The sequence below is a fragment of the Leptonychotes weddellii genome, chromosome 9 (assembly GCF_054177405.1).
Source record: "Leptonychotes weddellii isolate Sample4059 chromosome 9, ASM5417740v2, whole genome shotgun sequence".
Classification (NCBI taxonomy): domain Eukaryota; kingdom Metazoa; phylum Chordata; class Mammalia; order Carnivora; family Phocidae; genus Leptonychotes; species Leptonychotes weddellii.
In genome coordinates, this window is record NC_138377.1 from 57,963,928 (window position 1) to 57,991,820 (window position 27,893).

Here is a 27,893-nt window from a genome sequence, read left to right on the forward strand (position 1 = left end):
GCAGGCAGGAGGAGGGGCAGAGGGAGAGACAGAATCTCAAGGAGGCTCCCCACTGAGCATAGAGCTCAATCTCATGACCCTGAAAGCATGACCTGAGCCAAAACTAAGAGTCTGCCGCTCAACCAACTGAATCACCCAGATGCCCCAAACTGCACATATTTAAAGTATACAAGTTGATTGGTTTTGGCCACAGTATATACTGTAAAACCTCACTATAATCAAGTTATTGAACATCTCTATCACTTCCCAAAGTTTCCTTATTTCCTTTTTAATTCTTCCCTCTCTCCATCCCTTTCTCTCCCAACACCCATCCCTAGGCAACCACTGATTCACTTTTCAAGTAGTTAAGTATGCATTTTCTAGAAATTATATAAATGGAATTACACAGGGGTGCCTGGGTGGTGGAGTCGGTTGAGCGTGGGACTCTTGGTTTCTGCTCAGGTTGTGATCTCAGGGTCGTGGGATGGAACCCTGTGTGGGGTTCCATGCTCAGTGAGGGGTCTGCTTGTCCCTATCCCTCTGTTCCTCCACCGGCTCACACTCTCTCTCAAACAAACAAATAAATAAGATCTTTAAAAAAAAAATAAATGGAATTATACAGGTTCCACTTTTTTTGTCTACCACTTTCACTCAGCATTGATTTATTAATATTGTATCAATAATTCATTCCATTTGTTTCTATGAAGTACTCTACTGCATAGATAGAGCAAATCTGGTGTGTCCGTTCACCATATGGTACACGTATGAGTTGTTTCCAGCTTTTGGATATTATAAACAAAACTGGTAGGAATATTTATTTATAGATAAGTCTTCAGGGGATATATGTTTTGTTTCTCTTGGGTAAATATGCAGGAGAATAGTTAGATTGTATGTTAGTGCATGTTTAACTCTTTTAGAATATGACAGACTGCTTTCCAAATGTAAATGTACCATTTTACATTTCCATCAACAGTGTATGAGATAGAATTCCAGTAGATCCATATCAACACCAAGAGTTAGTGTGGTCAGTCTTTTTCACTGGCTGTGTAGTGATATCTCATTGTGGGGTTTTGTTTTGTATTGGTGACTTTTTTGGCATTTTCCTAGTGACTAAAGATGTTGAGCACTTTTCACGTTATTTTTCAGTGGTATCTTTTTCTTCGTGAAGTCTCTAGTCAAATCCTTTGCCCATTTTAAAATTAGGGATTTTTCTCTGGTCTTTCTAATGGATTGTAAGAGTTCTTTATATAGTTTAGATACAAATTCTTTGTCAGATATGTTTTATGTTTTCTCTGAAGTTTGAAAATTGTCTTTTCTTAACTGTTTTTAAACACTTGTTTTAATTTTTATGAAGTACCATTTAACCTTTTCTTTTATAGTTTTATAGTGATTTTTCTATGTCCTATTTAAGAAATCTTTGCCTAACTTAAGATTATGAAGGTTTTCTCCTATATTTTCCTTCTAGAAGTTTCATAGTTTTAGATTTTGTATTTAGGTGTATGATCCATTTTAATTTGTAGATATGTAGATATAAAGTTTCATTTCTTTGCAAAAGATTGTCTCATTGTTAGAGAATAGTTGCTGAAAAGATTATCCATTCCTCACTGAATTGCCTCAGCACCTTTATTGAAAATCAAGTTATCATATCAGTTTATGTCTATTTATAAACTCTCTATTCTGTTCCATGGATCTACACATCTATCTGTACACCAAAACCACAATGTCTTGATTACTGTAGCTTTATAAAAAGTCTTGAAATCAGGTAACGTATGTCCTCTGACTTTAATCTTTTTTCAAAACTGTTTTCACTATCCTAGACCCTCTTTATTTCCATATAAATTTGAGACTCAAGTTGTCAACTTCAGCAAGAGAGTCTCCTGGGATTCTGATTGGAATTGCCTTGGATATAGTTCCATCTGAGGAGAACAGATGTCTTAACAATATTAAGTATTCCAAACCATGAATGTGATCACTCACCATTTATATGTTTCTTTGATTTATTAGTGTTTTGCATTTGTCCACATCTTATTAGATTTATATCTAAATATTTGTTTTTTGTGCTATTATAAACTGCACTTTTTTTCAACTTCCCATCATTCATTGCTAGTATATAGGAATAAAATAGATTTTTGTATACTAACCTTGTATACTGCAACTCTGCTAAATTGACTTCTTTGTTCTAGTTACTTTTTTGTCTATTTTGGGGGATTTTTTTCCATAGACAATCATGTCATCTGTGAATGAAGACAGTTATATTTCTTCCTTTCCAATCTATATGCTTTTATTTCTTTTTCTATTGCACTGATAAAACCTCCAGTATGATATTGAATAAAAATGGTGAGCTTAGACAACCTTGCCTTGGTCCCAATCTTAGAAGGAAAGTAGGGTCACCATTAGTTATGATATTAGCTGTAAATTTTTTTGTAGATACTATCAGGTTAAAAATGTTGTCTTTTATTCCTTCCTTGCTGAGAATTGTTATCATAAATAAATGCTAACTTTGTCATTTGCTTTTTATGCATCTATTAGGATAAATATATGGTGTTTCTTCTTTAGTCTGTTCTTTAATCTGTTATTTACACTGATTTATTTTCAAATGTTTAAGCAACCCTGCATTCCCAGGATAATGACCTCTTGGTCACAATGTGTTATTCTTTTTATACATGATGGATTCAATTAAATAATATTATGCTTAATAATTAGTATCTATGGTTATGAGGAATGTTTATCTGTAGTCTCCTTGTACTGTCTTTGGTTTAGTTATCAGGGTAATGCTAGCTTCAAAAAATGAGGTAGGAAGTGCTCCCTCCTCTTCTGTCTTCTGGAAGAGTTTCTACAGAACTAGCATTATTTCTTCCATAAATGCTGGTATATATTTTTCCAGTGATGACATCCAGGGCTGGGGGTCACTTTGTTGATTCTTAACTACAAATTACATTTCTTTACATAATTTATGACTATTCAGGTTATCTACTTCTTGAGTAAGCTTTAGTAGTATTTTTCAAGGAATCTATTTCATCTGAGTTGTGAATTTTATGGGCATAAAATTGTTTGTAATAGCTCTTATTGTACTTTTAATGTCTGTAGGACCTTAGTAATATCCCCTCTTTCATTCGTAACGTTGGTAATTTAAGTCTGACTGTCTCTCCTCTAAATGAGTCTGGCTACTGGTTTGTCAGTTTTGTTCACTTTTCAAAACACCAGCTTTTGATTTCACTGATTTTCTCTACTGCTTTTCTTCTCAATTTCATTTGTTGCTTCCTTTTTCTGTTTGTTTTGGTTTAACTTATTCTTCTATCTCCAGGTTCTTAATAGATAAGATTATTTCATTGATAGATTTCTTCTTCTCTAGTGTAAGCATTTAATGCTATAAGTATTCCTGTAAGCACTATTTTAGGTGCATACAACAAATTTTGATGTTTTATTTCCCTTTCCATTCGGCCAAAATATTTTGTTACTGATTTGATGTTTGTTAACAATTTCCCTTGTTCCTTCCTTTTTGACATATGGGTAATTTAGAATTACTTTATTTCCAAACACTTGGAGGTTTCTTTAATTCTTATGGTAAGAGAACATGTTTTATATGATTTTAGTTATTTTAAATGTTGATGTATGTTTTATGACCCAGAATATGGAAATTTTGGTGAATGTCCCATGTGCCCTTAAAAATAATATATATTCTGTTGTTTTGAGGAGAAGTGGTCTATAAATGTTGATCATTGGTGTAGGTCTTCTAATACTTTCTGTCCTTGTTCCATCAATTACTGAGAGAGGAGTGTTGGAATCTCTGTGATTATGGGTTTGTCTGTTTTTACTTTCTAGTTTCATCAATTTTGCTTCCTATATTTCAAAGCTATTTTGTTAGGTGGACACATATTTAGGATTGTTACATCTTCTTGGCTACTTAACACCTTTATCATTATGTAATATGGATTTTCAGTCCTGGTACTGTGCCTTGTTCTGAGTTCTACCGTGTGTGATAAAACTATAGCCATTCTACTTTTCTTTAGATTAATGTTTACAATATATGTCTTTTCCATCTTTTACTTTTGGCCTATTTGTATCTTTATATTTAAAATGGATTTCTTTTAGACAATATATAGTAGGATCTTGTTTTATCCAATCTGATAATCTTTGTCTTTTAATTTGTATGTTTTGAACATTTTCATTCCTTGTAGTTATCCATATGTTTAGATAAAAATCTGCCATCTTGCAAACTGTTTTCTATTTGTTCTATCTGCTCTTTGTTCCTTTTATACTTTCTACTTCTGCTTGCTTTTGGGTTAAAGATTTACGATTCAATTTTATCTCCATTACTGGTTTATTACTTAACCCCATTTCTTTTTTAAGATTTTATTTATTTATTTGACAGAGAGAGAGATAGCGAGAGCAGGAACACAAGCAGGAGGAATGGGAGAGGGAGAAGCAGGCTTCCCGCGGAGCAGGGAGCCCGATGTGGGACTCGATCCCAGACCCTGAGATCATGACCTGAGCCGAAGGCAGACGCTCAACAACTGAGCCACCCAGGCACCCACTTAACCCCATTTTTTAAAAAAAGGTTAGTAATTGTTTAAAATTTACAGTGTTTGGCTTTAATTAATACTTCAAATAGTATTATACTTTTTCTCATATAGTATAAGAATCTTAGAGCAGTATACTCCAAATATATCCCCCTCATCTTTTGTGTTTTCATATATTTTATTTTTATATGTATTATAAATCCACAATATATTGCTATTATTTTGTATTTAGACAACTGTCTTTAAGGATGATTAAAAATAAGATAATAAGTACTTTTTAAAAAGATCTTATTTATTTATTTGACAGACAGAGAGCACAAGCTGGGGAGAGGGGCAGAGGGAGAGGGAGAAGCAGGCTTTCAGCTGAGCAGGGAGCCTGACGCGGGGCTCAACCCCAGGACCCCAGGATCATGACATGAGCCAAAGGCAGATGCTTAACTAAGGTACCCAGATGCCTCAAGACAATAAGTACTTTTTATGTTTATTTTTATTTTAACCGTTTTCAGAGATCTTCAGTTCTTTGTATAGATCAGTTTCCATCTGGTGTTCTAGTCCCTCTGCCTGATGAATTTCCTACAGCATTTATTGTAGTATAGTCTATTAATGAATTCCCTCAGCTTTTGTAAAAAAGAAGTTTTTCCTTTTTTTTTTTTTTTAAAGATTCATTTATTTGAGTGAGAGACAGCGTGAGTAGGGAGAAGGGCAGAGGGAGAGAATCTTCAAGCAGACTCTTTGCTGACCACGGAATCTGACACAGGCTAGATCCCACACCCATGAGATCATGATCTGAACCGAAACCAAGAGTTGGATGCTTAATCAACTCAGCTACCCAGGTGCCCCAAGTTTTTCCTTTTTGAATGTTATTTTCACTGACATAGGATTCTGGATTGGCAGTTTTTTAAATCTCAGTACTTTATTAATGTCCTTCCATTGTTACATGCCTTACATAGGGCAGGTCTACTGTAATTCATATTTTTGTTATCTGTATGTAATGTGAATTTTTCCATTTACTGCCTTCAAGATTTTCTTTTTATCTTTGTTTTTCCAGCAGTTTCAATCTGTTATTTGTTTTTAAAAATCCCACTTGGAGCCTTCTGAGTTCTGTGAATTTTCCAGTTTGATATCTCCCATTTTATCAAGAGAATTCTTAGCAGTTATCTCTTTAAATATTTTGTCTGTCCCAGTGTTCCTTTCTTCTTCTGAGATGCCAATTTATTCCCAGCTCTTGCTTGTGCATGTGCACATATGTGTGTGTGTAACTTTATTCTTGTCCTTCAATTTGGGTAGTTCCTATCTCCCTATATCCAAGTTCACTGATTCTTTCTTCATCTGTCAAGTTTTACTGATGAGCCCAAAGGCATTCTTGATCTGTTACTGTTTTTTTCTTCCAGCATTTCTATTTTATTTGTTCTTATGGTTTCCATCTATCTGTGAAATTCCCCATGTGCTCAAGCATGTTGTCCACATTTTCCATTAGACCTTTTAACATATTAATCATAGACGTTCCTTATTTGATAGTACAAACATCTGAGTCATCTGAGTCATCTTTGTGTCTGGTTCTGTTGAATGCTTTCTCTTTTGATAAAGGGTAGATTTTTCTTGCTTTTTATGTCCTATAATTTTTAAATATTGTTTTTTTTAATTATTCTAGTATAGTTGAAATACAATGTTATGTTAGTTTTAGGGGTACAACATGGTGATCCAACAATTCTATATATTACTCAATGCTCATCATGATAAGTGTAGTCACCATACAAAATTATTACAATATTATTGACTATATTCTCTATGCTGTACTTTTAATCTCTGTGACTTATTTATTAACTGGAAGTCTGTTTCTCTTACCTTTACCTATTTCACCCATCCCCTACATAACACTCCCCTCTAGAAATCACCAGTTCCTTCTTTGTATCTATGAGTCTGTTTCTGTTTTCTTGTTTGTTCATTTGTTTTGTTTTTCAGATTCCACATATAAGTAAAATTATATAGTATTTTTCTTCCTATGACTTATTTCACTTAGCATAATACCGTCTAGGTGTATCCATGTTGTCACAAATGGCAAAAAAATCTCATTCTTTTTTATGGCTAATATTCCATCACACACACACATACACACACATCACATTACATCACATCTTCTTTATCCATTCATCTATCAGGGGACACTTAGGTTGCTTCTATATCTTGGCTATTATAAATAATGCTACAATAAACATAGCAGTACATGTACCTTTCAAGTTAATGTTTCCTTTTTTTTTTAAGGTAAATACCCAGTAGTGGAATTATTGGATAGTATGATATTTCTATTTTTAATTTTTTGAGGAACCTCATACTGTTTTCCATGGTGGCTGCACCCATGTACATTCCCATCAACTGTACATGAAGGTTCCCTTTTCTCTACATCCTTGCCAACATTTGTTATTTTTTGTGTTTTTGATACTAGCCATTGTGACAGGTGTGAGTTATTACGGTTTTGATTTGCATTTCCCTGATGATTAGTGATGTTGAGCATCTTTTCATGTGCCTGTTGGCCATCTCTAAGTCTTCTTTGGAAAAGTATCTAATCAGATCCTTGGCCTTTTTATAATCTGATTGTTTATTTTTGGTGTTGTTTATGTTTTGGATATTAATCTCTTATTGAATGTATCATTTGCAAATATTTTCTCCCATTTGGTAGGTTGCTTTTTTGTTTTTTGATAGTTTCCTTTGCCATGCAAGAGCTTTTAATTTTGGTGTAGTCCCATTTATTTTTGCCTTTGTTTCTCCTGTCTGAGGAGACACATCCATAAATATATTGCTAAGACCAATGTCCAAGAAATTACTGCCTACATTTTCTTTTAGGAGTTTATGGCTTCAGTTCTCACATTTAGGTCATTAATCCATTTTGAGTTTATTTTTATGTATGTGTAAGAAAGTGATCCAGTTTTCCCAACACCATTTATTGAAAAAAACTTTTTGTCATTGTATATTCTTTCCCCCTTGTTATCATAGATGAATTGACCATATAAGTATGGATTTATTTCTGGGCTCTTATATCCTGTTCCATTGACTTATGTGACTATTTTTTGTGCTAGTACCATACTGTTTTGATTACTGTAACTTTGTAGTGTATCTTAAAATCTGGGATTGTGATACCTCCAGCTTTGTTTTTCTTTCTCAAGGTTGCTTTGGCTATTTAGGGTCTCTTGTGGTTCTCTAAGAATTTTAGGATTATTTGTTCTAGTTCTGTTGTCTTATAATTGTTTATACTGAATGCTGGACATCATGTGTAAAATAGTAAAAATGGAGGTAAATAGTATTTATGGCTGAAAATGTGCATGACTCTTCTTTTGTCAGAAAATGTACAGGTCTGAGTTAATTTAGTCAGGAGTCATCTTATTTAGGTTTTATTGTTATGGTTACCTTCAGTACAGCACTGGCTTCAAATCCCTCTGGCATTACCTTGTGCTTAATTTGAAGGATGGGTTGCTCTACTCTTAGCTTTTGACCTCTCTATTCATAGTCTTTACCTCTCCTCCACCAGTGGACACTGCTAATATTTGATACTTAGTGCTTGCTAGCTTGCTGTGGGCCAGGGGATTCCCCGTTGTCTTGATCCAGCCTTAGCTCAGATAAGCCCTATGGCCCTGAATCTTGGTGAATGGGCTTTCTCAGTGATACCAACCCTCCCCTCAGTGATACGATGCCTTTAGTGGCCAGGGTCAGGATGACTTCCTGTTCTCCCCCATGATTAGGGGGGTTTCCTATTTCCTCTCCTGCAGTCATAATGGGTCTTCATCTGAGGACAGTTTTACTACCCTCCCCTAGTGACTTATTGGTGTTTGTTCCACAGGGAAGGAGAGTCAGGCAAGGTTTCGTGTTTTTCTTAAAGCATCAGCTACTCTCCTTCTCCAGGCCTGTACTACTCAAGAAGGCTTTCTCTAGTCCCTTGCCCCATGCTCAATTCTTCTCTTAGGCACCCTGTGAGGTCCAGAGAGAAAAGCCTATGAGTGGATGCAAACTCCCCTGTTAACAGCTTCCAGGGGTTCTAATTTCTCTGTTATCCCACACTCAGTTTTTACCAATTTGTTAAAATTTTTCACTGGATTTTTCTTACCTGTTATTTTAAGGAGTTTGTCATCTCTTTCTTCTGTGTTTTGCCAAAGGTATATTTGCATCCTGTCTTTCCTTGAAGGGGTCTGTCTTTTCATACATTTCAGAAGATTTGGTTGCAGTGTAACTTAGGATCTCTGGTGGGTTTAAGAAAAATTATGATTTTGTAGATCATGCAGTTTTTTCTTGTTCAAAGGGTAGTATGACGCTCTTCCTAGCCTTCTCCATCCTAAGCAAAATTGAGATTCTCTAGTAGTTTGTTGTTGTTTTGAATGTCACAAGCTGGCCCTAAAATTTATATAAAAATGAAAAAAATCAAGAATTGCCAAAACGTTCTTGAAGACCAACAAGCTGATGATAAACAAAACAGTGAATTACTGGTGCAAAGGCAGACAAATAAACCAATGGGACAGAATAAAAGTCCAGAACAGATCCACAGAAACACAGACATTTAATTTACAACAAAGGTGGTACTGCAGAAAAGTAGAGGAAAAAGACAGTCCCAGTGGACAATTAGATAACCACAAGGAAAAAAAAAAACAAAACACAAAATACTTAAAGGCTACCTCACCTAATAACCAAAAAATAATTCCAGGTGGACTGTAGAACTAAATGTAGAAGGCAAAACAATGATAAAACTTCTAGAAATTAATATAGGATAATATCTTCATGACCTTGGGGCACTCCACAAAAATCAATAATCATAAAGTAAAATAATTTGAATTTGTTAAAATTAAGATTATTTGATTGTCAAAAAGACACCATTAGGAGAGTGAAAGACAAATCATAATAAAGTGGGAAAGACATCTGCAACATAGAGCTGACAAGGATTCATAAAACACTCCAACAACATAATAGAAAAATGGTCAAGAGATTTGACTGGACAGCACACAAAAGAGGAAATCTAATTAGCCAATAAATATATGTAAAGGTACTCAACTTCATTTATAACCAGGGAAATGCAAGTTAAAACCACAATGAGATACCACTAAACAACTACCAATAATTCCACTCCCAGAAATAACTCAACAGAAATTTAAGTATGGAATACCAAGAAAATATATACAACAATGCTCAGAGCAGCACCATTTGTAAGAATAAAACATTGAAATCAATCCAAATATCCATCTACAGTGGAACAGGCAAGTTGGGTATATTCCAACAACATAATATTCTACAGCAAATAATATGAATAATTGCTTTATGCAACAGAGACGTGGAGCTCAGAAACAATACAGAGCAGTTAATATAGGGCAAAATAAAAGCAATTAATATACAGCAAAATACTGTATAATTCCATTTAATATAAACTGCAAAAAATAGGCAAAACTATAATGTTGAAGGGTACAAGCTTAGGTCTTATAACATCAGTATATGGTTAACTTTGTAAGGGGAGAGGGAAGCAATTGTGAGAGAAAATACTGAAGCTTCTGTGATGTTGGTATTGGTTTACTTCTTACCTGGTTGGTAGTTACATAGGTGTCCACTTTGTAGACAACTGACCTATATATTTATGTCTCCCATGCTTTACGGTATATATATATATATATAGTATACTTCATTATAACCTCCCCCCCCCCTCTCTCTCTATATATAGTATACTTCATTATAACCTCCCCCTCTCCCCCAGAAAGCTTCTGGCCATTGGTGAACTTATTTTTTTTTTATTAGAAGTGTTTCCAATGGAGAGATGCAAGTATCTGAACTCTAATGTACTCTTTGGTTCTGATTTTCTAGGATTCTAGAACGATATTTGGTATGTTTTTTGGAGTGTGGTGATTGGGGGGGGGGGATTCTTCCCCTGTTTGGAACTGAGATACACAGAATTCAGATAAAGGTAAATAATATTACTATATTACTGACAAAAAGCTGGATTAGAGGATATGTGACCAGAGTGGGCTACCAAATGCCCAACCCTGAAATTAGATGGACTTGCCCATCCAAGTCCAAGGCAGAGATGGACAGGTTTCCCTGTAGCCTGCCTCAGAAAGCTCAGGATTTGGCTAAAATCAAAGAAATGCAGACAGAAAGAAATTTACTCATAAGATGCGTCTCTCCTCCTTCCCTGGCATGGGGTGGGGCAGCCTGTCTTCACCTTCTGGAGAGTGGAATGGAAATTCTCTAAACTCTATGGAAATGTGAAGAATAAGGAATAAATATTACCCCTAACAACAGGCAGACTAGCTGTGCTTGACAGTCTATCTTTAAAGTCAGCTCTTTGAAGCTTAGCAAAGGCTGCCATAGGCTAAATTTTAGAACAAGTTTCATTCTTGCTCTTAGAGCTACTTTTTCTTCTTCTACTTATGAACCTGCATATATACTCCAACCACCATCTTTTCAGTGGCTTTCCTGGAAGCATCTGCAGAGACTTGTGGGCAAGGGTGATTTTACATGTAGCTCTTTTCTAAGTCATGTATTTATGAGAAAAAAAAATGATCTTTCCCATTTCTCTATGAGATGTATTAAATTGGCACACAACCTTTAGTGTCTCTGGAGCTTATTTAAATCATTCTTTTTCTAGGTAAAGTTAAGCCTGGTTCAAGTACCTGCTTTTTGGTATTTAGAAGTGCTCAATGATTACTTACATTAGCCTTCTCTCAAAAAAATGATAAAAACAGAAATATATATAAAGTCATTTCCTCCTCACAGTGATGAAGGTTGATTACTGTGTATTCACAAATACTTTTATTCATGATTTTAATTAGCATGGATAATTTGGCCCAAGTCATTTCAGTTCAGGCACAGTAGCACATGTTTGTTTTATTTAATTAAACTTTTATTTTTATTTTGAGGTAATTGTAGATTCACATGCAGTTGTAAGAAATAATGCAGATTCCATTGTGCCCTTTTACCCAATTTCCTCCAATAATAACATCTTGCAAAACTATAGTACAATAGCTCCCAAGATATTGACACTGACACAGTCAAAATACAGAACACATTTCCATCATCACAAGGATTCCTTATGTTGCCCTTTTATAGCCACACATAATTCTCTTCCCTGCAACCCTCCCCCCTTAAATTCTGAAAACCACTAATCTATTCTCCATTTCTGTAATTTTTGTTATTTCAAGAATGTTCCATAAATAGAACCATATGGTATAAAAAATTTTAGGACTGGCTTTTCTCATTCGGCATAATTCTCCGGAATTCATCCACATTGTTACACGTATCCATAGTTTGTTCTTTTGCACTGCTGAGTAGTATTCCATGGTATGCATATATCACAGTTCGTTTGACTATTTGCCCACTGAAAAACTCTGCGTTGCTTTTGGCTATTACAAACAAAACCTCCATGAACACTCACATAGTTTTTTTATGTGAACATAAGTGTGTGAAAACATGTTTATAATGACAGGTAACTCTTTGCCGAATTTTCTGGCTATTTAAGCCAGAGACAAAGCAAAAGATGTGAAGGTATTTGCTAAAGGTCATAGACTGCTTCTTTATCAACTAATGGTTCTTACAAGTACTTGCAGCTTTATAACTATCTTGCTACCTGACCTTGGAAAGCCCCCTGAATTTCTCTGAGCCTCAACTAGACAAGATAAATGTTTTTCAAAGTGTACCATTTGAAACACGAACTCCATGAAATGCTCCTATAAGGGGAGAGGGGAGGGTTTCACAGTGCAGTAAGTTTGAGGGAAATGCTGAATACCATATTTCTCTTTTGAAATAAATGAATACTCTTTAGTGTAAAAAAGGAAGGATCCAGTATCCCAGTGCCCAAGTTCAAACTCCAGTTCCAGCACTTGCTGGAACAGTAACCTTCAGCAAGACACTTAACACTCCCATACCTCAGTTTTCTCATTTCTATAAAGTGGAGACAACAACAGTGCCCCACTCATATGAATGGAAGATTAACTATAATAACACAAGAAAACACTTCATAAATTGTTACCTATTATTCTATTTCCATCATAATCAGAATCATCAAAATCAGTATAATCTTGTTAAAAATACACATGTCCAGGCCCCACCCCTGCAGATTATATTCAGTAAGTCTAGGATAAAGCCTGGTCCAGATGAAGCAGAGGTTTATTTATATTAAGAATGTGTCCAAGATAGTCCAAGGCAAGATTTAAATCTAGACCAAACTGACTGATGGAGAGTTGTCATACTTACATCAGCACACAAATTTAGTAAATCCTTTAAATGACTAACTCTGTAATCCCACAAAAAGAGCACAGTTCTTTCCTCAATGGAAGGTTGGGCTTCTAACACAAACTCATGATTCCCCAAAGGGTCGTTCATTAAAATAAAACACATTTCTGTGCAGTTGGTACACATCAGCTTTCAAAAAAATTCCTAAATGTAGCAGTTAGCATTGATATATGAAAATTTTATTTGTGAGTCATTGCTTAGCAAATCAAATCCGAAAATAAGACATTTCTTTAGAAATACAAGAAAACAACTATGATTGCTATTATTCCTGTAGGTTTCATCACCACACTGCTATTTCCAAAAGTCGTCTTATTGTTAAGCACCAGGCAAACTTCCAGAACACTTGGGGAACTCACTCTAGAGGTGGTGGCAATCTTTTTACCACTTCTGCAGCAATCCTCAGGTAAGCTTTGGCCTGGAAAAGAAGAGACTCATTTGTTCTGTATTTCTCCCCAGCAGACATCAAATGACTCATGAACTGTTTGCCAGAGCTGTCTCCTGAACTGAAGAGTGAAAAGGCTGAGTGAGATGAGGAAATTCAGCAGTGACAGAATGCTGTTGCGTACACTGCAGGTGTGACAGGGAAGACAGGATTTCAGATTATTTAGGGGGCAAATACTTAGAAGGGGACTTTCTGAAAAAATATTTAATACCAGCAATTACTGTTTTTAAGCTCTAATTCCCATGTCAGCAAATCAGCAATCCAGTCTAGTTGTAGAAAAATTACATCCTCCTCTTCTGACAAACTGATATCTTGAGTTAGCTTTATCTTCGGAAAGCATCTTCTTCATCTCTCTGAGAATGGCATCCAGTACCAGCAGTGAGCACCTCATAGGCTTCTTCACCTGCTGAATTTTGGGTACCAGGCAAGAATTCCTGGGATCAGTTGTTACACTCTTCACCTGTGGGATCCCCAGTGCAGCCAAATACTAAGAGCAACCCCCAAGCCACTGTGGGCCACAAACTAAGCCAATGCTTACATGGTCCAGTCAGAACAATGCTCATGACATTTGCACCTTAAAAGTTTTAAATAATTGCAATGCAAATATTATTTATTTCCCCTATCTTATCTATAAAAAGTAACTGTAAGACACAATAGTAAGATCTTCTAAAACCATTAATTTATATACTTAAGAGTTATGAATATACTACCACCACCACAACTACATCTACTATGACTGATAATAGCTAAAATTTACTTGAGTGCTTAATATTTACCAAGTATTGTTTCATTTAAACTCACAGCTACCCTAAGGGATAAATTCTGTCACTAACCCCACTTTATAGATAAGGAAACCAAGAACCAGAAAGGTGAGTGGTCTTACCCAAAGCATTACAGCTAATATGGGATGAGCTGGTCTTTGAACCTAGGCTGACCAACTCTGCGTCTGCATGCTAAAAGAACTATTTGAGGTTCGTTTACCCAGACTTGAAGAAGTGTTTTAAGTGTGTTTCACACATTTTCACTTTTAAAAACCATGCCTGAGCCCTAACAGCTGAATTATGCTTTATTCAGATTTATACCAGAAAAGAGCTAAAATCTTACCTACGAGTTCATTAAAAAAAAAAAAAAGAACAGTTTTCAAAATATGAATAAAGCCTTATTTTTTTTATCAAGTACCTACTCTACCAAGTACTTTGCATAAGTAATCTCACTTATGTAAAACAAGCATCATCAACTCAACTTGGATAAAGCAAACAACTGGGAGTTGTTTGCTCAAGGTCACAAAGTCAGTAAGTTGGAAAACATTCAAACCTGGGTCCACCTAACTCCAAAGCCTAGATCCTTCTACTACATATTAAACAGTAAGTCCAAAGTACAAGCAATTTTAATCATAATGCTTTTATCCAAAAAATGGTTTCACTCTCTGTTATAGTTAACAGAAACAACAGTTTTGTTTAAAAATGGAAATAATATATACTTCATAAATAAATACTTCTCTTAAATCTAGTGTGCTGATTTTTACCCGTGCATCTTTGTAAATACCTTTTATCTCCTAGTAGCTTTTCTGAGTGTTTAAGCCTAAAATTTTTGTGATGAAAAACGTAAAGTTCACTAAAGCAAGCTGAGAGAAGGCCATCAATCTATCATCTTTAAATTCTTACTTATGTTAAATTAGAGACATAAACCTATCAGACTACACAAAATATTGAATGATTCCAGAATAATCAAATTTGCTACATTTAACCTCTGCTTTTTTTTTTTTTTTTTTAAGATTTTATTTATTTGACAGAGAGAGACACAGAGAGAGAGGGAACACAAGCAGGGGGAGTGGGAGAGGAAGAAGCAGGCTTCCCGCCGAGCAGAGAGCCCAATGTGGGGCTCGATCCCAGGACCCTGGGATCATGACCTGAGCTGAAGGCAAACGCTTAACAACTGAGCCACCCAGGCACCCCTTAACCTCTGCTTTTTAATGAACTATCTCCAAGCTTAAACTTTCAATATATCACACTCGAAGTACTGGTTAGATTGTCATTTGCTAAGAAACCACTGAAAGTGCTTAGTTTTACAGTTTCAATGTCTATGAAACTGTTGAGATTGAATTTTTTCAGCCAATGCAGTATCATTTCAACAAATACGTTTTGGTTCTTATCATATGCAAGTTACTGTTTTGGAACTCTGTGGGACGTAATGATACAAAAGGAAGGCAGAGTCCCGTTTCCATAGTGTAGTGGTTATCACGTTCACCTCACAAAAGGAAGGCAGAATAGCTCACTTGTGAAGAGTTGGTGCTCTGAAGTCAGACAGGCCTGGTTTAAAATCTTAGCTCCATCATTTATTAGCTATGAGGCCTTAGGAAAGTTATTTAATTTAACCCTTCTAAGACTCAGTTTCCACATCTCTAAAATGGCTGAAGTAATAGTATCTACCTCAAAGGGTTTGGGGGAATATTAAGTAATAATAAAATATGTGCAATACTGGCACAAAAGAAGCAAATATTAGGGCTGCTATTATTACTATTACGTCCTCAAGTAATTTACAATCTCATTGAAGAGTTCCTACGAACATGTACTCGTAGGTACTTCTGGCTGAAGAACAAGTAAACTAAATCCCTCCCTTTTGTTTAATCCATAACTAGCAAAAAGGCAAATACGTGTATCATATGTAAAAAATATGATTTCGATTTCTCAAACTGTTAATACTCTCTTTTTTCATCAGCTCAAATATATATAAAATAACACTTCTATTTGAGATCTTTTATTGGGCTATCCAGAAGCATGGATAATACGGCTGGATCCTATTTGTCTGCTCTATATTAACAAGTTAAAGGAAAGGGATGGCAATCAAAGTACAAGAAGTTTTATAGAGAACTTTTTCCCTTTGTCTTTGTTTTTAAATATTTGAAGTTCTACTTTATCATACACAGTCATTTCATATTAAGATTATAAGGTAATAATTTAGAAATTCTAAGATAATAAAGTTTCCACTTATATTTGAAAGTCTTTACCAGGAATACCTTATAGCACACCTTTCTGTATGCCAATATTAAGATTTTTTACCTGATAACAAAAGGATGAAACCACAAAATTATTAGTCAATCATGGGTCCATTACTTGTTTCCTGGACTCAAGCAAAGGCAAAAGGTAGATAAAGTTGAATTAGCAATTATAATCACACAAACAAGAGGCAATGCTACTGAATTTACGAGTTCTGAATCCTAAGTGTCCACTTCCTCTCCCTTCCTCTGTGGCTTTCTCTGGCTGTTATATACTACTATATTTGGAGTTTCAATTATTCCCCTTTCGTTAACAGTGCACATGTTTAGAAGGTTTTGCCCAATGACTGAGGAGGCAGCAGCTTGCTGATGCTTTTTAACTGGTGCTGTAACTCCTTCCAGCTTTTCTGATGATGCCTTAAATCAGCATGAATAATATTTTAAATTAATCATTATGACTATAGTATTTGTGTCCTCTGGAAGTTAAATGTTACTGGAAGAGTGAAGTCCCTAATGCCCAATTTTAAAAGATCTGCAGTGCAGAGAATGACAGCCCTGGAATATGGGGTTGGGAGGAGGGAGTGATGGAAAAACAGAGAAGATGGAGTTAGAAAGAAAACAAAAAAGCTAAAAATGAAACCTTTACTGATTAATAATTTTACTTGTAGGTCAACCCCTAAAAGCAAACAATAAAAAGTGTTGATCTAAGGGGCCAATGATTAACAATTTTATGGGTTCAGTCCCATTAACTTTTGCAGAAGTTTGTCATGTCGGCAAGTATAAACTTTATTCTTTAAATGAAGACATGCAAGTAGAATGGGTATTAAGCTTCCACAAATACAACAGAATTTGCTGAGAGGGCTGTGACGGGCTCCTGTGAGCATATTTCCATTGGTGTTCAAAGGGGAAAAGGGAAGGGGGTTATCAAGAGGCAAGATTCATCACAAGAGTAAACAGAAGGATCCTGTGATATGAATAGGAGGCAAACTGGAAGCTAGTCTAAATATACATCATAGACACTGAACTAATCTTGCTATTTATTAGAAAAGGAAGCAAGTACTGCATTCAGAAGAAAATGTATAGAGTTAGGTGTCCAAGCTGTGAGGGGAAATAGCCTGTAGCACTATCTTGGACAGTTCTTCACTGTAAATGAACCTCTGCTTCTTCATCTGAAAAATGGAAATTATTATACGTATCTCACAAATGTGTTATGAGACTCAAATAAGATAATGTATTTAATGCACCCAAGTATTGTACTACCTCTTAAAACAAATTAAAGAAATCACAGCTAAGATCTGGAAGGTGATATAATGGAAAGAGGCCAATGTTTGCAAGGAAAAGACTTGTCTATTAATCACATTTTACCATTTATTAGTTCTATAACCTTGGGAAAATTATTTAAATTCCCTGCACCTCAGTTTCCTCATCTGTATAAATGGGGACTATTTATACATTGCATTAAGTTGTTGTGAGCATAAAGTTATGTAAGTAATATGTCTGACAGCGTCTGGTACGTTGTAATTGCTATTATTATTAGGAGAATGATTACTAATAATGAATGTCTGTAATCTAAGAGTAGGAAGTAATAATTTCCATGGAAACAGAATAAACACAAGGCACTATTTTTTTTTCCTTTTCATGGCCATGTCTAAATCTTAAAATTGCTCAGAAGTCTTCATATTTAAGGTTGACAATCTGGTACATGAAATTCTCACTACTTTTGCCAAGACCCCACCAAATCAAATCTAGCACAAACTACAAAGGGTTAGGCTGTCCTCGTTCTCATAAATGTCAGCCAGCAACAGTAAAATAATAGATCTAATGTTTATGCAAATGTAAATGAGATTTAAAAAATTAACTCCAAAAAACCACACAAGCATACTGTTTAGAGTTTTAAATCATACTATCTTTTGATGGTTGCTATATGTTTTCTCTTTTATTACATTCCTTTTACTTCTTTTGAGAAATCTCAAAGAAAAAAGCAATAATGGATAGGTGGGGAAAATATTAAAAAATCTAAACTCGTAATTAATATAATCTTGTAAGTAATTATTCTTAGTCATAAGAAATCACCATAGAATGTCTTTAGTCTGTTCTCGGGAGGCATTTGGAAGTGTGTAATTAAAACACACTCGATTTGGGGGCACTTGGGTGGCTCAGTCACTAAGTGTCTGCCTTCGGCTCAGGTCGTGATCCCAGGGTCCTGGGATCAAGCCCCGCATCGGGCTCCCTGCTCCGCGGGAAGCCTGCTTCTCCCTCTCCCACTCCCCCTGCTTGTGTTCCTGCTCTCGCTATCTCTCTCCCCATCAAATAAATAAATAAAATCTTAAAAAAAAAATAAAAATAAAACACACTAGATTTTCATACAACTTTCATCCACTACATAAAGTACACCTATGGTAGCTGGACTGCCAGACTTTAATTAGGAGAGTAATAAAGGGTTATGGTTTTTGCTTATCTGAAAGATTTCTAAGAAAGGCTGAAAAGGAAATTTAACATTTACTACCTATGTCAGAGAAAAGAAACACAGTAAGTGCTATACACTACACACTATTTCCTCAGAGATCATATCCCCAGCAACTCAATCACCTATACCATAACTGTGGACTCTTAAGAAAGGGAAAAGACTTTGGGCTCCTAAAAGAAAGAACTCAAAATGAAGGTACTTAACTTATCCAAGATTCTTGACTTACCCTTACTTTATTTACAGCTTTAATCAACCTCAGCTCTTTTATTTTCTAGTTCACATAAGATTAGAGAAAGGAAGGATGGAATGAAAATAGTAGTAGTTAGGGATAGCCAAAATAACAGTACCATAAAGTTATACCCATTAGGTAAGGAAAAACAAAAAGGAATAATTATTAGAAGGCTGACTGGGGCTTTTCAGCAAAGGAGCACAAAAACTACATCAAAACTGATGTACCCAGATGATGCTTACATAGCTAAGTGCTACTTGGGATAGAAGAGATACATATGATTAATTTTATTCCTACCTAAAAAAGAGAATAAAATAAAAGATTTTATTCTTAAAGTCGGAAAGTTTCAACAACCTTGAAAAACTATCAACTGTATCCCCAACGATGTTGGCTAATGAAACACAACCGGTTTTCGACCTTACCTCCTCAATAGTATTTATTAAAATAAATGTAGTGAAAATCCCATCTCTAATGCATTTATAACAATTTCCCTATATCCAACTCAATATTTCCCCTTTTTTAAAGATTTATTTATTTATTTTAGAAAGACAGAGAGCATGAGCGGGAGAGGCAGAGGGAAAGGGAGAGAAAATTTCAAGCAGACTCTGCGCTGAGCACAGAGCCCGATATGGGGCTCCATCTCACAACCCCAAGATCACAACCTGAGCTGAAGCCAACTTGGACGCTCAACCAACTGTGCCACCCAGGCACCCCCAACTCAATACTTTCTTACATTAGTTTCCCTTCTCCTAACAATCAGCTGAACTTCTAATACTGAAGTATGGTAATCTTGGGCAGTTAGATACAGCTAGCCAGCAAAATAAGAATTTTACAAACACTCACTGGGTGATGGCTCTTCGTAGGTGAACTTGTTCAGCTAATAATTCAGAGCAAGCGCTGGTATGCTTACCATATAAAATAGTTATTTAAAGATGCTTTAAATAACTAATCTTTGCTTAATACATGCAATGCAAATAAACTTGATCTTCCCAACTTTCTTTCCAAATATCAAAAAGTATATATCCTATAAAAAGACACTAAAAGACATATTTAAAAACATCACTTACCTCATCACTTTCAGGCTGTGAAAACACAATCGGCTGGCCTGTATCTGAAGTTTCCCTTATATTAAGATGTAAGGGAATGTCTCCTAAAAGAGCCCACCAGACATCCATTAATACTACAAAAGTTTATATAGACATTTGGAATTTCACTATTTGAACTTTGGAAAAAAACCCCAAAATTTAAATTAAATTCATTAAACTCAACTTGAACTATGACTATCCTCAAGTTGCTAAATCTCTAAAAAAGGAATTTCAAATGAAAATTAGGGGCAACATATTCCATTTGAGGGTAGTTCAGGGATTGTATATGTATATATGAAAGCTATGTGGCAGCCAATCAAGGGATAAGGCCTCTGATTTATTCGTTGCTGGAGGTCTTCCAGCAAGAAATGGCTTGGAAGACATTTGTAAAATTATTTCTCCCTGTAATATCTGATATAGACACATCATAACAAACAATAAGAGGAAAATGAAGAGGAAAAGATGGGGAGACAAAGTCGTCCAAAAAAAGTATAACAAAATTACCTTCCTGATGTTGGCAGATGAGTGAGCTAAAAGAACTGCTGAAAAGTAAGGCAGATCTGTTATCTCCACTACCTGCCTCTTATCCAATGGAAGTATTTTTCTTTTATCATGTATCAATCTATATAGCATTATATATAACTTGTGAACTTGATGAGATCTCAGGAAGTATATAAGAACCTCCACGATACAGACCTGAGGTTGAAAAGGTTGTGTGTCTTTCCTGAGGATATGTTACTATTAGGTGGTAGAATTTAGGGGGAAAATGCTCTGATCCATCATCCAATTGACTCCACAACCCCTTCACAAATGAAGCCTTTCAAAAGGTTTGGACTTAAAATGCAGTAAATGGAGCCGTAAGTAGAAAAGCTGACTCGTCATGGTAAAGCATTCTTAGAACTACTCCAAATCCATGCAAGGGTTACTGAAATGTGTGTGTGTGTGTTATATAAATAAGTCAGTCAGCACCATGCCAGGCTAAAGCAGGAGTATATGTTACAAAATTACAAATCTATTAGAAGTTATATTATAAAGTACATAGAGGAACATATTTCATTCTCCTCTTGTCAGCAAATTTGGGAATCTTAATCAACTCTTTAAATCTTTCCTAAATGTTCAATAGCCAATGACAAAATACCTGAATATTTTAGTAGTCATTTAAAGATCAGCTTTTCAGTAAATTTGATGTCTAGTCTATAGATCAACTTAAGACTGTAAGAAACTGTCACAGGGGTAAGGGAAAATATGTTAAAGAAAATTCTTAGAAACCCATAAAGCTTTTTCCTTGATTTATGCCATTATAGTAAGGAATCTTGAATGCTTTCATTTCTACTGCAGTAATGGAAGAAAAAAAAAAGCAAAACCTTCTCCTTTATATAGTCACCTATCAATATAGTTTCTGCCTTCTAGAGACTCATAATTCTATCTGTAAGCACAGAAGAGTTGATAAAGAAAGAGGAAAACTTTTTTAGAAAATAGGTGGCACACCATAGTGAGAGTGGTAATGGGCTAACAGCTGTATATCAGAGAAGGATAAAAAGGAGTAATGGTATGGAGAGTGGGTAAAGTGCAGCCTGGCCTTGAAAAGTATCTTTGAGGGGTGCCTGGGTGGCTCAGTCATTAAAAACATCTGCCTTTGGCTCAGGTCATGGTCCTAGGGTCCTAGGATCGAGCCCCACATTAGGCTCCCTGCTCGGCCAGGAGCCTGCTTCTCCCTCTCCCGCTCCCCCTGCTTGTGTTCCCTCCCTCGCTGTCTTTCTCTCTGTCAAATAAATAAATAAAAATTAAAAAAAAAAAAAGTATCTTTGAGGGACTAGGTCTGAAGGAAGCAAGGGCATATTTCAGAGACATAATGACTATGCATAATCTGTCCTTGTAGGTAATATGGGGCAAGTTCTGAGAGCTATTTTACCAAATAATTTTTTAAGTATAGCCCAATGGATGAAAATAAATTAAGAGGCAGCCAGGGAGTCAGTAAAGGACATATAGGGTTCCTGGGGAGTTCAACCAGCTAGCCAGGAGGCCATAACTGGGAGAGCTCTTACTCTGATTTCAGTTCCTCCTTCCTGACTCCAACCTCTTTGTTAATGGAGCCCCTGTTCCAGATCATGGGAGGTCTCACTGGGCCCCATGACTACATTAAAAGGAAGAGATGTGCCCTGAGTTGGAACTCTGAATTATTTTTCCCAGAACACTGTTAGATACAACAATCTATAAGCACTATCCTTTTTTTTTTTTTTTTTGTGATCAGTAATCAGTGTTTCTGACACATTTTTAGGGTAACTAAACATTTCTGAGCTGTTGAGTAAAATGTAACTTCCATAAGTGAGATTGTTTCCTATGAGATATATTTCATATTCAAAATAAGTGATTTACAATATCGTACCACCAATTTATAAATCAGGGAATTATAATATTGTCAGCATAATTCAATAATGCCATTATAATTACACATTTACTTTATTATATAAGTGAATGTCAATCTGTTGTTATTATGCAGATTTGGGAAACTGAACTTTCTAGGTTAGTTAAATAAGAAACAGTTGCAGAATATAATTAGTGGTTAGAATTATAGCAATGTATCAAAATATATCATTAGTATTCACCTGGTACTGCGGTGGCTGCTATAGTGCAAATGCATAATAACAATAACGCATTTAACATCAACTTTCAGAAATTTAATTATGATAAAGAATGTTTTGAAATTCCTTGATCTCTAAGGGATCTTAATTGTTAACTACCTAAAACTAATAATTCACTCTATTCCTCCCTTATTCAGCATCTAACATCTGCCTTTGCCCAGAACAGAAACTCATTCAAAAGGAAAATATCAACACATTTCCTAAAATGTCCATTAAGTTGCCTGTGGATTTTTCAAAAATTATGTTTTATCTAAAATCTGTGTTTTGTTCACTTAACACATTATTTACTTCTCATAACACTAATTAATCCTTCAATTCAGTAACGTGAACAGTATATACAATGTGCATTTCAGGTGCCATATCTCAGAGACATGGCAAAAACATATAAAAAGATTACAGAAAACAGAAAATATTATCTTTCTAGAGCAAAAGGACTGATAAATTGAGAACTTATCAGGAAGGCATTTTTTTCATATGCACCAAGAACTGACACTTCCAAAGGTTGCTACAACACACTACCCAGGTGTTTTCACATACCTGTTTATACTGAGAGATGTGTCCCCTTAGCAAACAAACTGATGACCATTATTTAAAATAAGGACTTCAAATTACAGTACCCAGACCATGAAACTCTTCTCAAATTCAAGTTACAGGCAGTTTTTACCCGCAGCAAAAGTTATAATCGGCAGAACAAACCTCCTCTTCAAAAAGCCTTCCACTAATGAAGTACTATAAAAAGCAAAGGAAGGTTAACACATACAACTCCCTACTATCTTAATTTAAAGCACAAAACTGAAGACAATTCATCATTTTCTGAGACACTCTTCATCACCACACCTTATCCTCACCCCCTTCTGCCATTTTCTCTGCAAAAGAATATCCTATGATCTTACCTAGAACATCAAGATCGAGGGTCCGTGCTAGTCTTCTTGCACCATCAGCACCAAAAATATGAGTTCTATGTTTACATTTTGGACACTGGAAAACACTCATATTTTGGACAAGGCCCAGGACCTAGAATAACAAAAACCATTAAAATTAAAACAAAATTAAACCAAATCTCAATCCATTATTTCAACAAGTTTTTACTCAGTGCCCACTGGGTTCTAGTGATACAGTGATGAATAAGTTATGGTCTCTGCTTTAAAGGGAACTCACAAGCTAGTGGGAGAGCAAAACACATATAATTAATAATGTGATAAATGCTAAAGATAAAGAAATGACTGGGATAAAAAAATTCTGTCTGGGAAGACTAAGAGGTATCTCTGAGCTGCCCACATTACCCAAAATTGTTTCTTCCAGTTGAGGGTAAGAAGGGTTGAGGCACACAAGCCAAGATAGTGAAATACTGCACATGGCCTTTTTGGGCTGCACGCCAATGGAGGGCAAAGGCAGAAGCTGGTTTAATAAGGGAGGTCAGAGTCTGATGGCAAGGTGCTAAATGCCACTGATGACTTTCTTCTTGTGACAACAGAAAACCACAAAAGATTTTTAAAGTTGAAAAGATGGTCCCATAAAAGGTTTTTAAAGTTGAAAAGATGGTCCCAAGAGGTAATGTTACACAATCAGATCTGTGTTTTAGAAATTTAGCTCTGATAGCAATACAGAAAAAATAAGCAGAAAGAAACACAGGAAAATAAATGGAAAAGAGGCTATTGTGAACGAAGCCTCATAGTAAATGACAGCTAACAAATATTGAGTGCTTATTATATACCAGGCACTGGGGTGAGTGTTTTAGATGAACTATCTTATTTACTCCTATCAAAAACTTTACGAGATGGGTATTTTATATCCCCGTTCCATAGCTGAGAAAAAGAACACAGCCAGCAAAAGACGAAAACTCAGCTCTTACCAGAATGTTATCATTTCAAACAAAAATTTAAAGTCTTATAGAAAGTGTCCATCTCTGAGTTTCCCCAGCTTCTGGCACAAAATAGATACTTTATAAACATGTGCTAAATAAATAGACAGGCTCTGCAAATATAATCCTTATTCACGTTTTTTTTACCCCATTTTCTTATTAGTAAAAAGCAGTGCATCTCTTCTAGAATAAAAATAAGGAACACAATTATCAAAGGCTTAGAGAAAACATGTCTATATCATCCTATCAACTCTACCAAAAAGATCATCATTATAGGAGATATCTCTAATAGAATATTTGCATTTTAAATGAAGAATAGCACTGACAAGCCACAATGAACCATATAGACAAGAAGGTGATGAAATTTCTTATTCTTTCTGAAAAGAGAAACAGAACAGACTAAAGTTTCCCAGAACATATGCAAATGAAGACAAATTGTGAGGGACATAAATCTGTAGCTAAGCATTTTCCAAGCATTTAATATATGCTCTTTTGTTGATGCAAAGTATTATAAAAAATAAATCATATTGTACTTTGGTAATTCAATACCATCTCCACAAAGCCAGAAGAAAACACAGCTAAAGATCACACACCTTATTTGTTTATTCAGTATGCCTGTATCACTAAAGAATGAATGGGTCAACCAGGAAATTAAAGAAGAATTTAAAAAATTCATGGAGGGGCTCCTGGGTGGCTCAGTCGTTAAGCGTCTGCCTTCGGCTCAGGTCATGATCCCAGGGTCCTGGGATCGAGCCCCGCATCGGGCTCCCTGCTCAGCGGGAGGCCTGCTTCTCCCTCTCCCACTCCCTCTGCTTGTGTTCCCTCTCTCGCTGTGTCTCTCTCTGTCAAATAAATAAAATCTTTAAAAAATAAATAAATAAATAAATAAATAAAATAAATAAATAAAAAATTCATGGAAACAAATGAAAATGAAAACACAACTGTTCAAAATCTTTGGGATGCAGTATGTCTATATCACACACCCATTGCTTGAGCAGTTTTACTGCCATTTACGTTAAATGTGATATATTCCCTCACTACAGAGCTTTCAACTTAAGCATAAAAATATCACTCAAGAAATGGGAAAAGGAAAAACACTTAACTATTGTGAAAATCTAGGTGAGGGTATATTCTAATCCAGAGAGAACAGGAAAAGCATCCTTACTCCAGAATCTCTTGGACTCCCCAAGACATAGGAAGGTATAGAGCATGTAATCACTTACATGATTAACTTACTATCAATATCTTATTTTTGTTCTCCAAGGCCTATATAAATGTCTCAGACATGTTCCCTATATAGACTACAAAATGTCATAAACATAAAACCGTAGGCAAACTCAATATTTAATGAGCGCCTATTATATGCCAGTAACTGAGCTAAACAAAAGGAGTAGCATACAGTGGTAAGCAAAAGAGACTTGATCCTTGCCCTCCTGGAGATTGCATGCTAATTAGAGAAACGGATGGGAACAATTAATAGTACAAAAATCTACTTTAAAGATGGAAGAGCTTCTCTGGAAGCAAAACAGAGAGGATTATGAGTGTAGAACAGAGAGAACTACATCTACCCTGCGAGTCACAGAGGAGTTCCTTGAGGAAATATGTGACCTAAAAGTTAAAGAATAAGCAAGTAAAAACAAGGAGAAAAGGAGGGAAAACTCTCAAGGAAGAAGTAGGGAGCACAATTCTCCTTCAAGGAATTGAAAGGCCAGCATGGCTGAGGTATGGTGTGAGTGGTGTGAGACTTTTCTAGCAGGACACAAAGCACTAAACATAAATAAAAAAGTATTTTGTTAAACTGACTACATCAAAGTTAATAACGTAATTGGAAGACACAATTAAGAGAGTGTAAAGGCAAGCTATAAAGCAGGAGATGGGATTTATAAGACACATCCCTAACAAAGGGCTTTTATCTGGAATATATAAAGAACTCTACAAACTAACAAAAGAACATCAGAAATTTAAAAATGGGCAAGACTTAACAGGCACGCCTTAAAAGAGGGTATCAAAGACCAACAAACTTGAGAAAAAGTTTTCAACTTCACTAATCATCAGAGAAATGCAAATTAGAACCACAATGAGATACCACACATTTATGCCTAAGATCTGATTAGAACAGATAAATGTCTATACGACGATGACAAAAACAACAACAACAAATACCAAATCTTGGTGAGGACACAGAGCAAGTAAAACTCACAGTTTCAGCTGAGTGTAAACTGGTACAACCATTTTAAACTGGTACAACCATTTTGGAAAACTGGAAAATTTTTTATTTAAATTCAATTTAATTAACATATACTGTATTATTAGTTTCAGAGGTAGAATTTAGTGATTCATCAGTTGTAACACTCAGTGCTCATTACTTCTTCAAGTGCCCTCCTTAATGTCCATCACCCAGTTACCCCATCCCCCCCACCCCCTCCCCTCCAAACCCTGAGTTTGTTTCCTATAGTTAAGTCTCTCATGGTTTGTCTCCCTCTCTGATTTCATCATTTTACTTTTTCCTCTCTTCCCCTATGATCCCCTATGATCTGTTTTATTTCTTAAATTCCACATGAGTGAGATCATATGATAATTGTCTTTCTCTGACTGACTTATTTTGCTTAGCATAATAGCCTCTAGTTCCATCCATATCATTGCAAGTCACCAGTCGCTTTTATTTTAGCAAGTGTGATGAGCGTGTAGTGGTATCTCATTGTGCTGGACTATTCAAATCGTTAATCTCTTTATACTGGGAACTATATTTCCTAGACTCTTCCTTCCTTTATGGCTCCTCATTAAAGTTCCCTAAAAGTAAAGTGACATGAGTTTTGGGAGGTGGAAGTGAAGCCATAGGCATTACTCTCTATAGTTTCCTTTGGTTACAGGTAGGGAAAGAAATTTGCAGGAGTGCAGGTGTATTCTAGTTTGTCCTCCTTCTTCCTGACACTGGGCCTATCCTCTGTACTGTGGCTTTAATTTGCATTGCCATAATTACTTATTAAAGTTAAGGTCATCTGTTGGGTGCCTGGCTGGCTCAGTTGGTTAAGCGACTGCCTTCGGCTTGGGTCATGATCCCAGAGTCCCAGGATCAAGTCCCACGTCAGGCTCCCTGCTCAGCGGGGAGTTTGCTTCTCCCTCTGACCCTACCCCCCCTCTTGGGCTCTCTCTCTCACTCTCTCTCTCTCTCAAATAAATAAAATCTTTAAAAAAAATAAAGTTAAGGTCATCTGTTTTTTTTTCTACATTTTAAAATATGGCTACTAAAACTTCTTAAATCACATTTGTGACTTGCATTACATTTCCATTGGACAGCACTGTTGTAGACAACTGAAGAGTGACCACAGAACTGACTTTGGTAGTTCTCCTATTTAATGTTGTTTCAAGGTCTTAAAGATGCACAAGAACATTTATGAGGGCCAGTGATTTAGGAGT

At 35.7% G+C, this 27,893-nt stretch overlaps 1 protein-coding gene across 11 annotated transcripts in view; it reads right to left on the minus strand.

Annotated features, from left to right (window-relative positions):
• Positions 1 to 4,787: 4,787 nt before the first annotated feature.
• The window catches only part of NUBPL (NUBP iron-sulfur cluster assembly factor, mitochondrial), a 144,286-nt gene continuing 121,180 nt past the window's right edge, over positions 4,788 to 27,893 (minus strand). For 6 of the 11 annotated variants that reach the window (XM_081829474.1, XM_081829478.1, XM_081829479.1 and 3 more), the window contains 3 exons: positions 23,509 to 23,629; positions 19,956 to 20,038; positions 13,177 to 13,603 (listed from right to left, as the gene is read on the minus strand). In XM_081829474.1, coding sequence (XP_081685600.1) covers positions 13,451 to 13,603; positions 19,956 to 20,038; positions 23,509 to 23,629 — 357 coding nt within the window. In that variant the 3' untranslated portion in view covers positions 13,177 to 13,450. The other 5 variants (XM_081829477.1, XM_081829480.1, XM_081829481.1 and 2 more) reach the window with 5 other exon arrangements.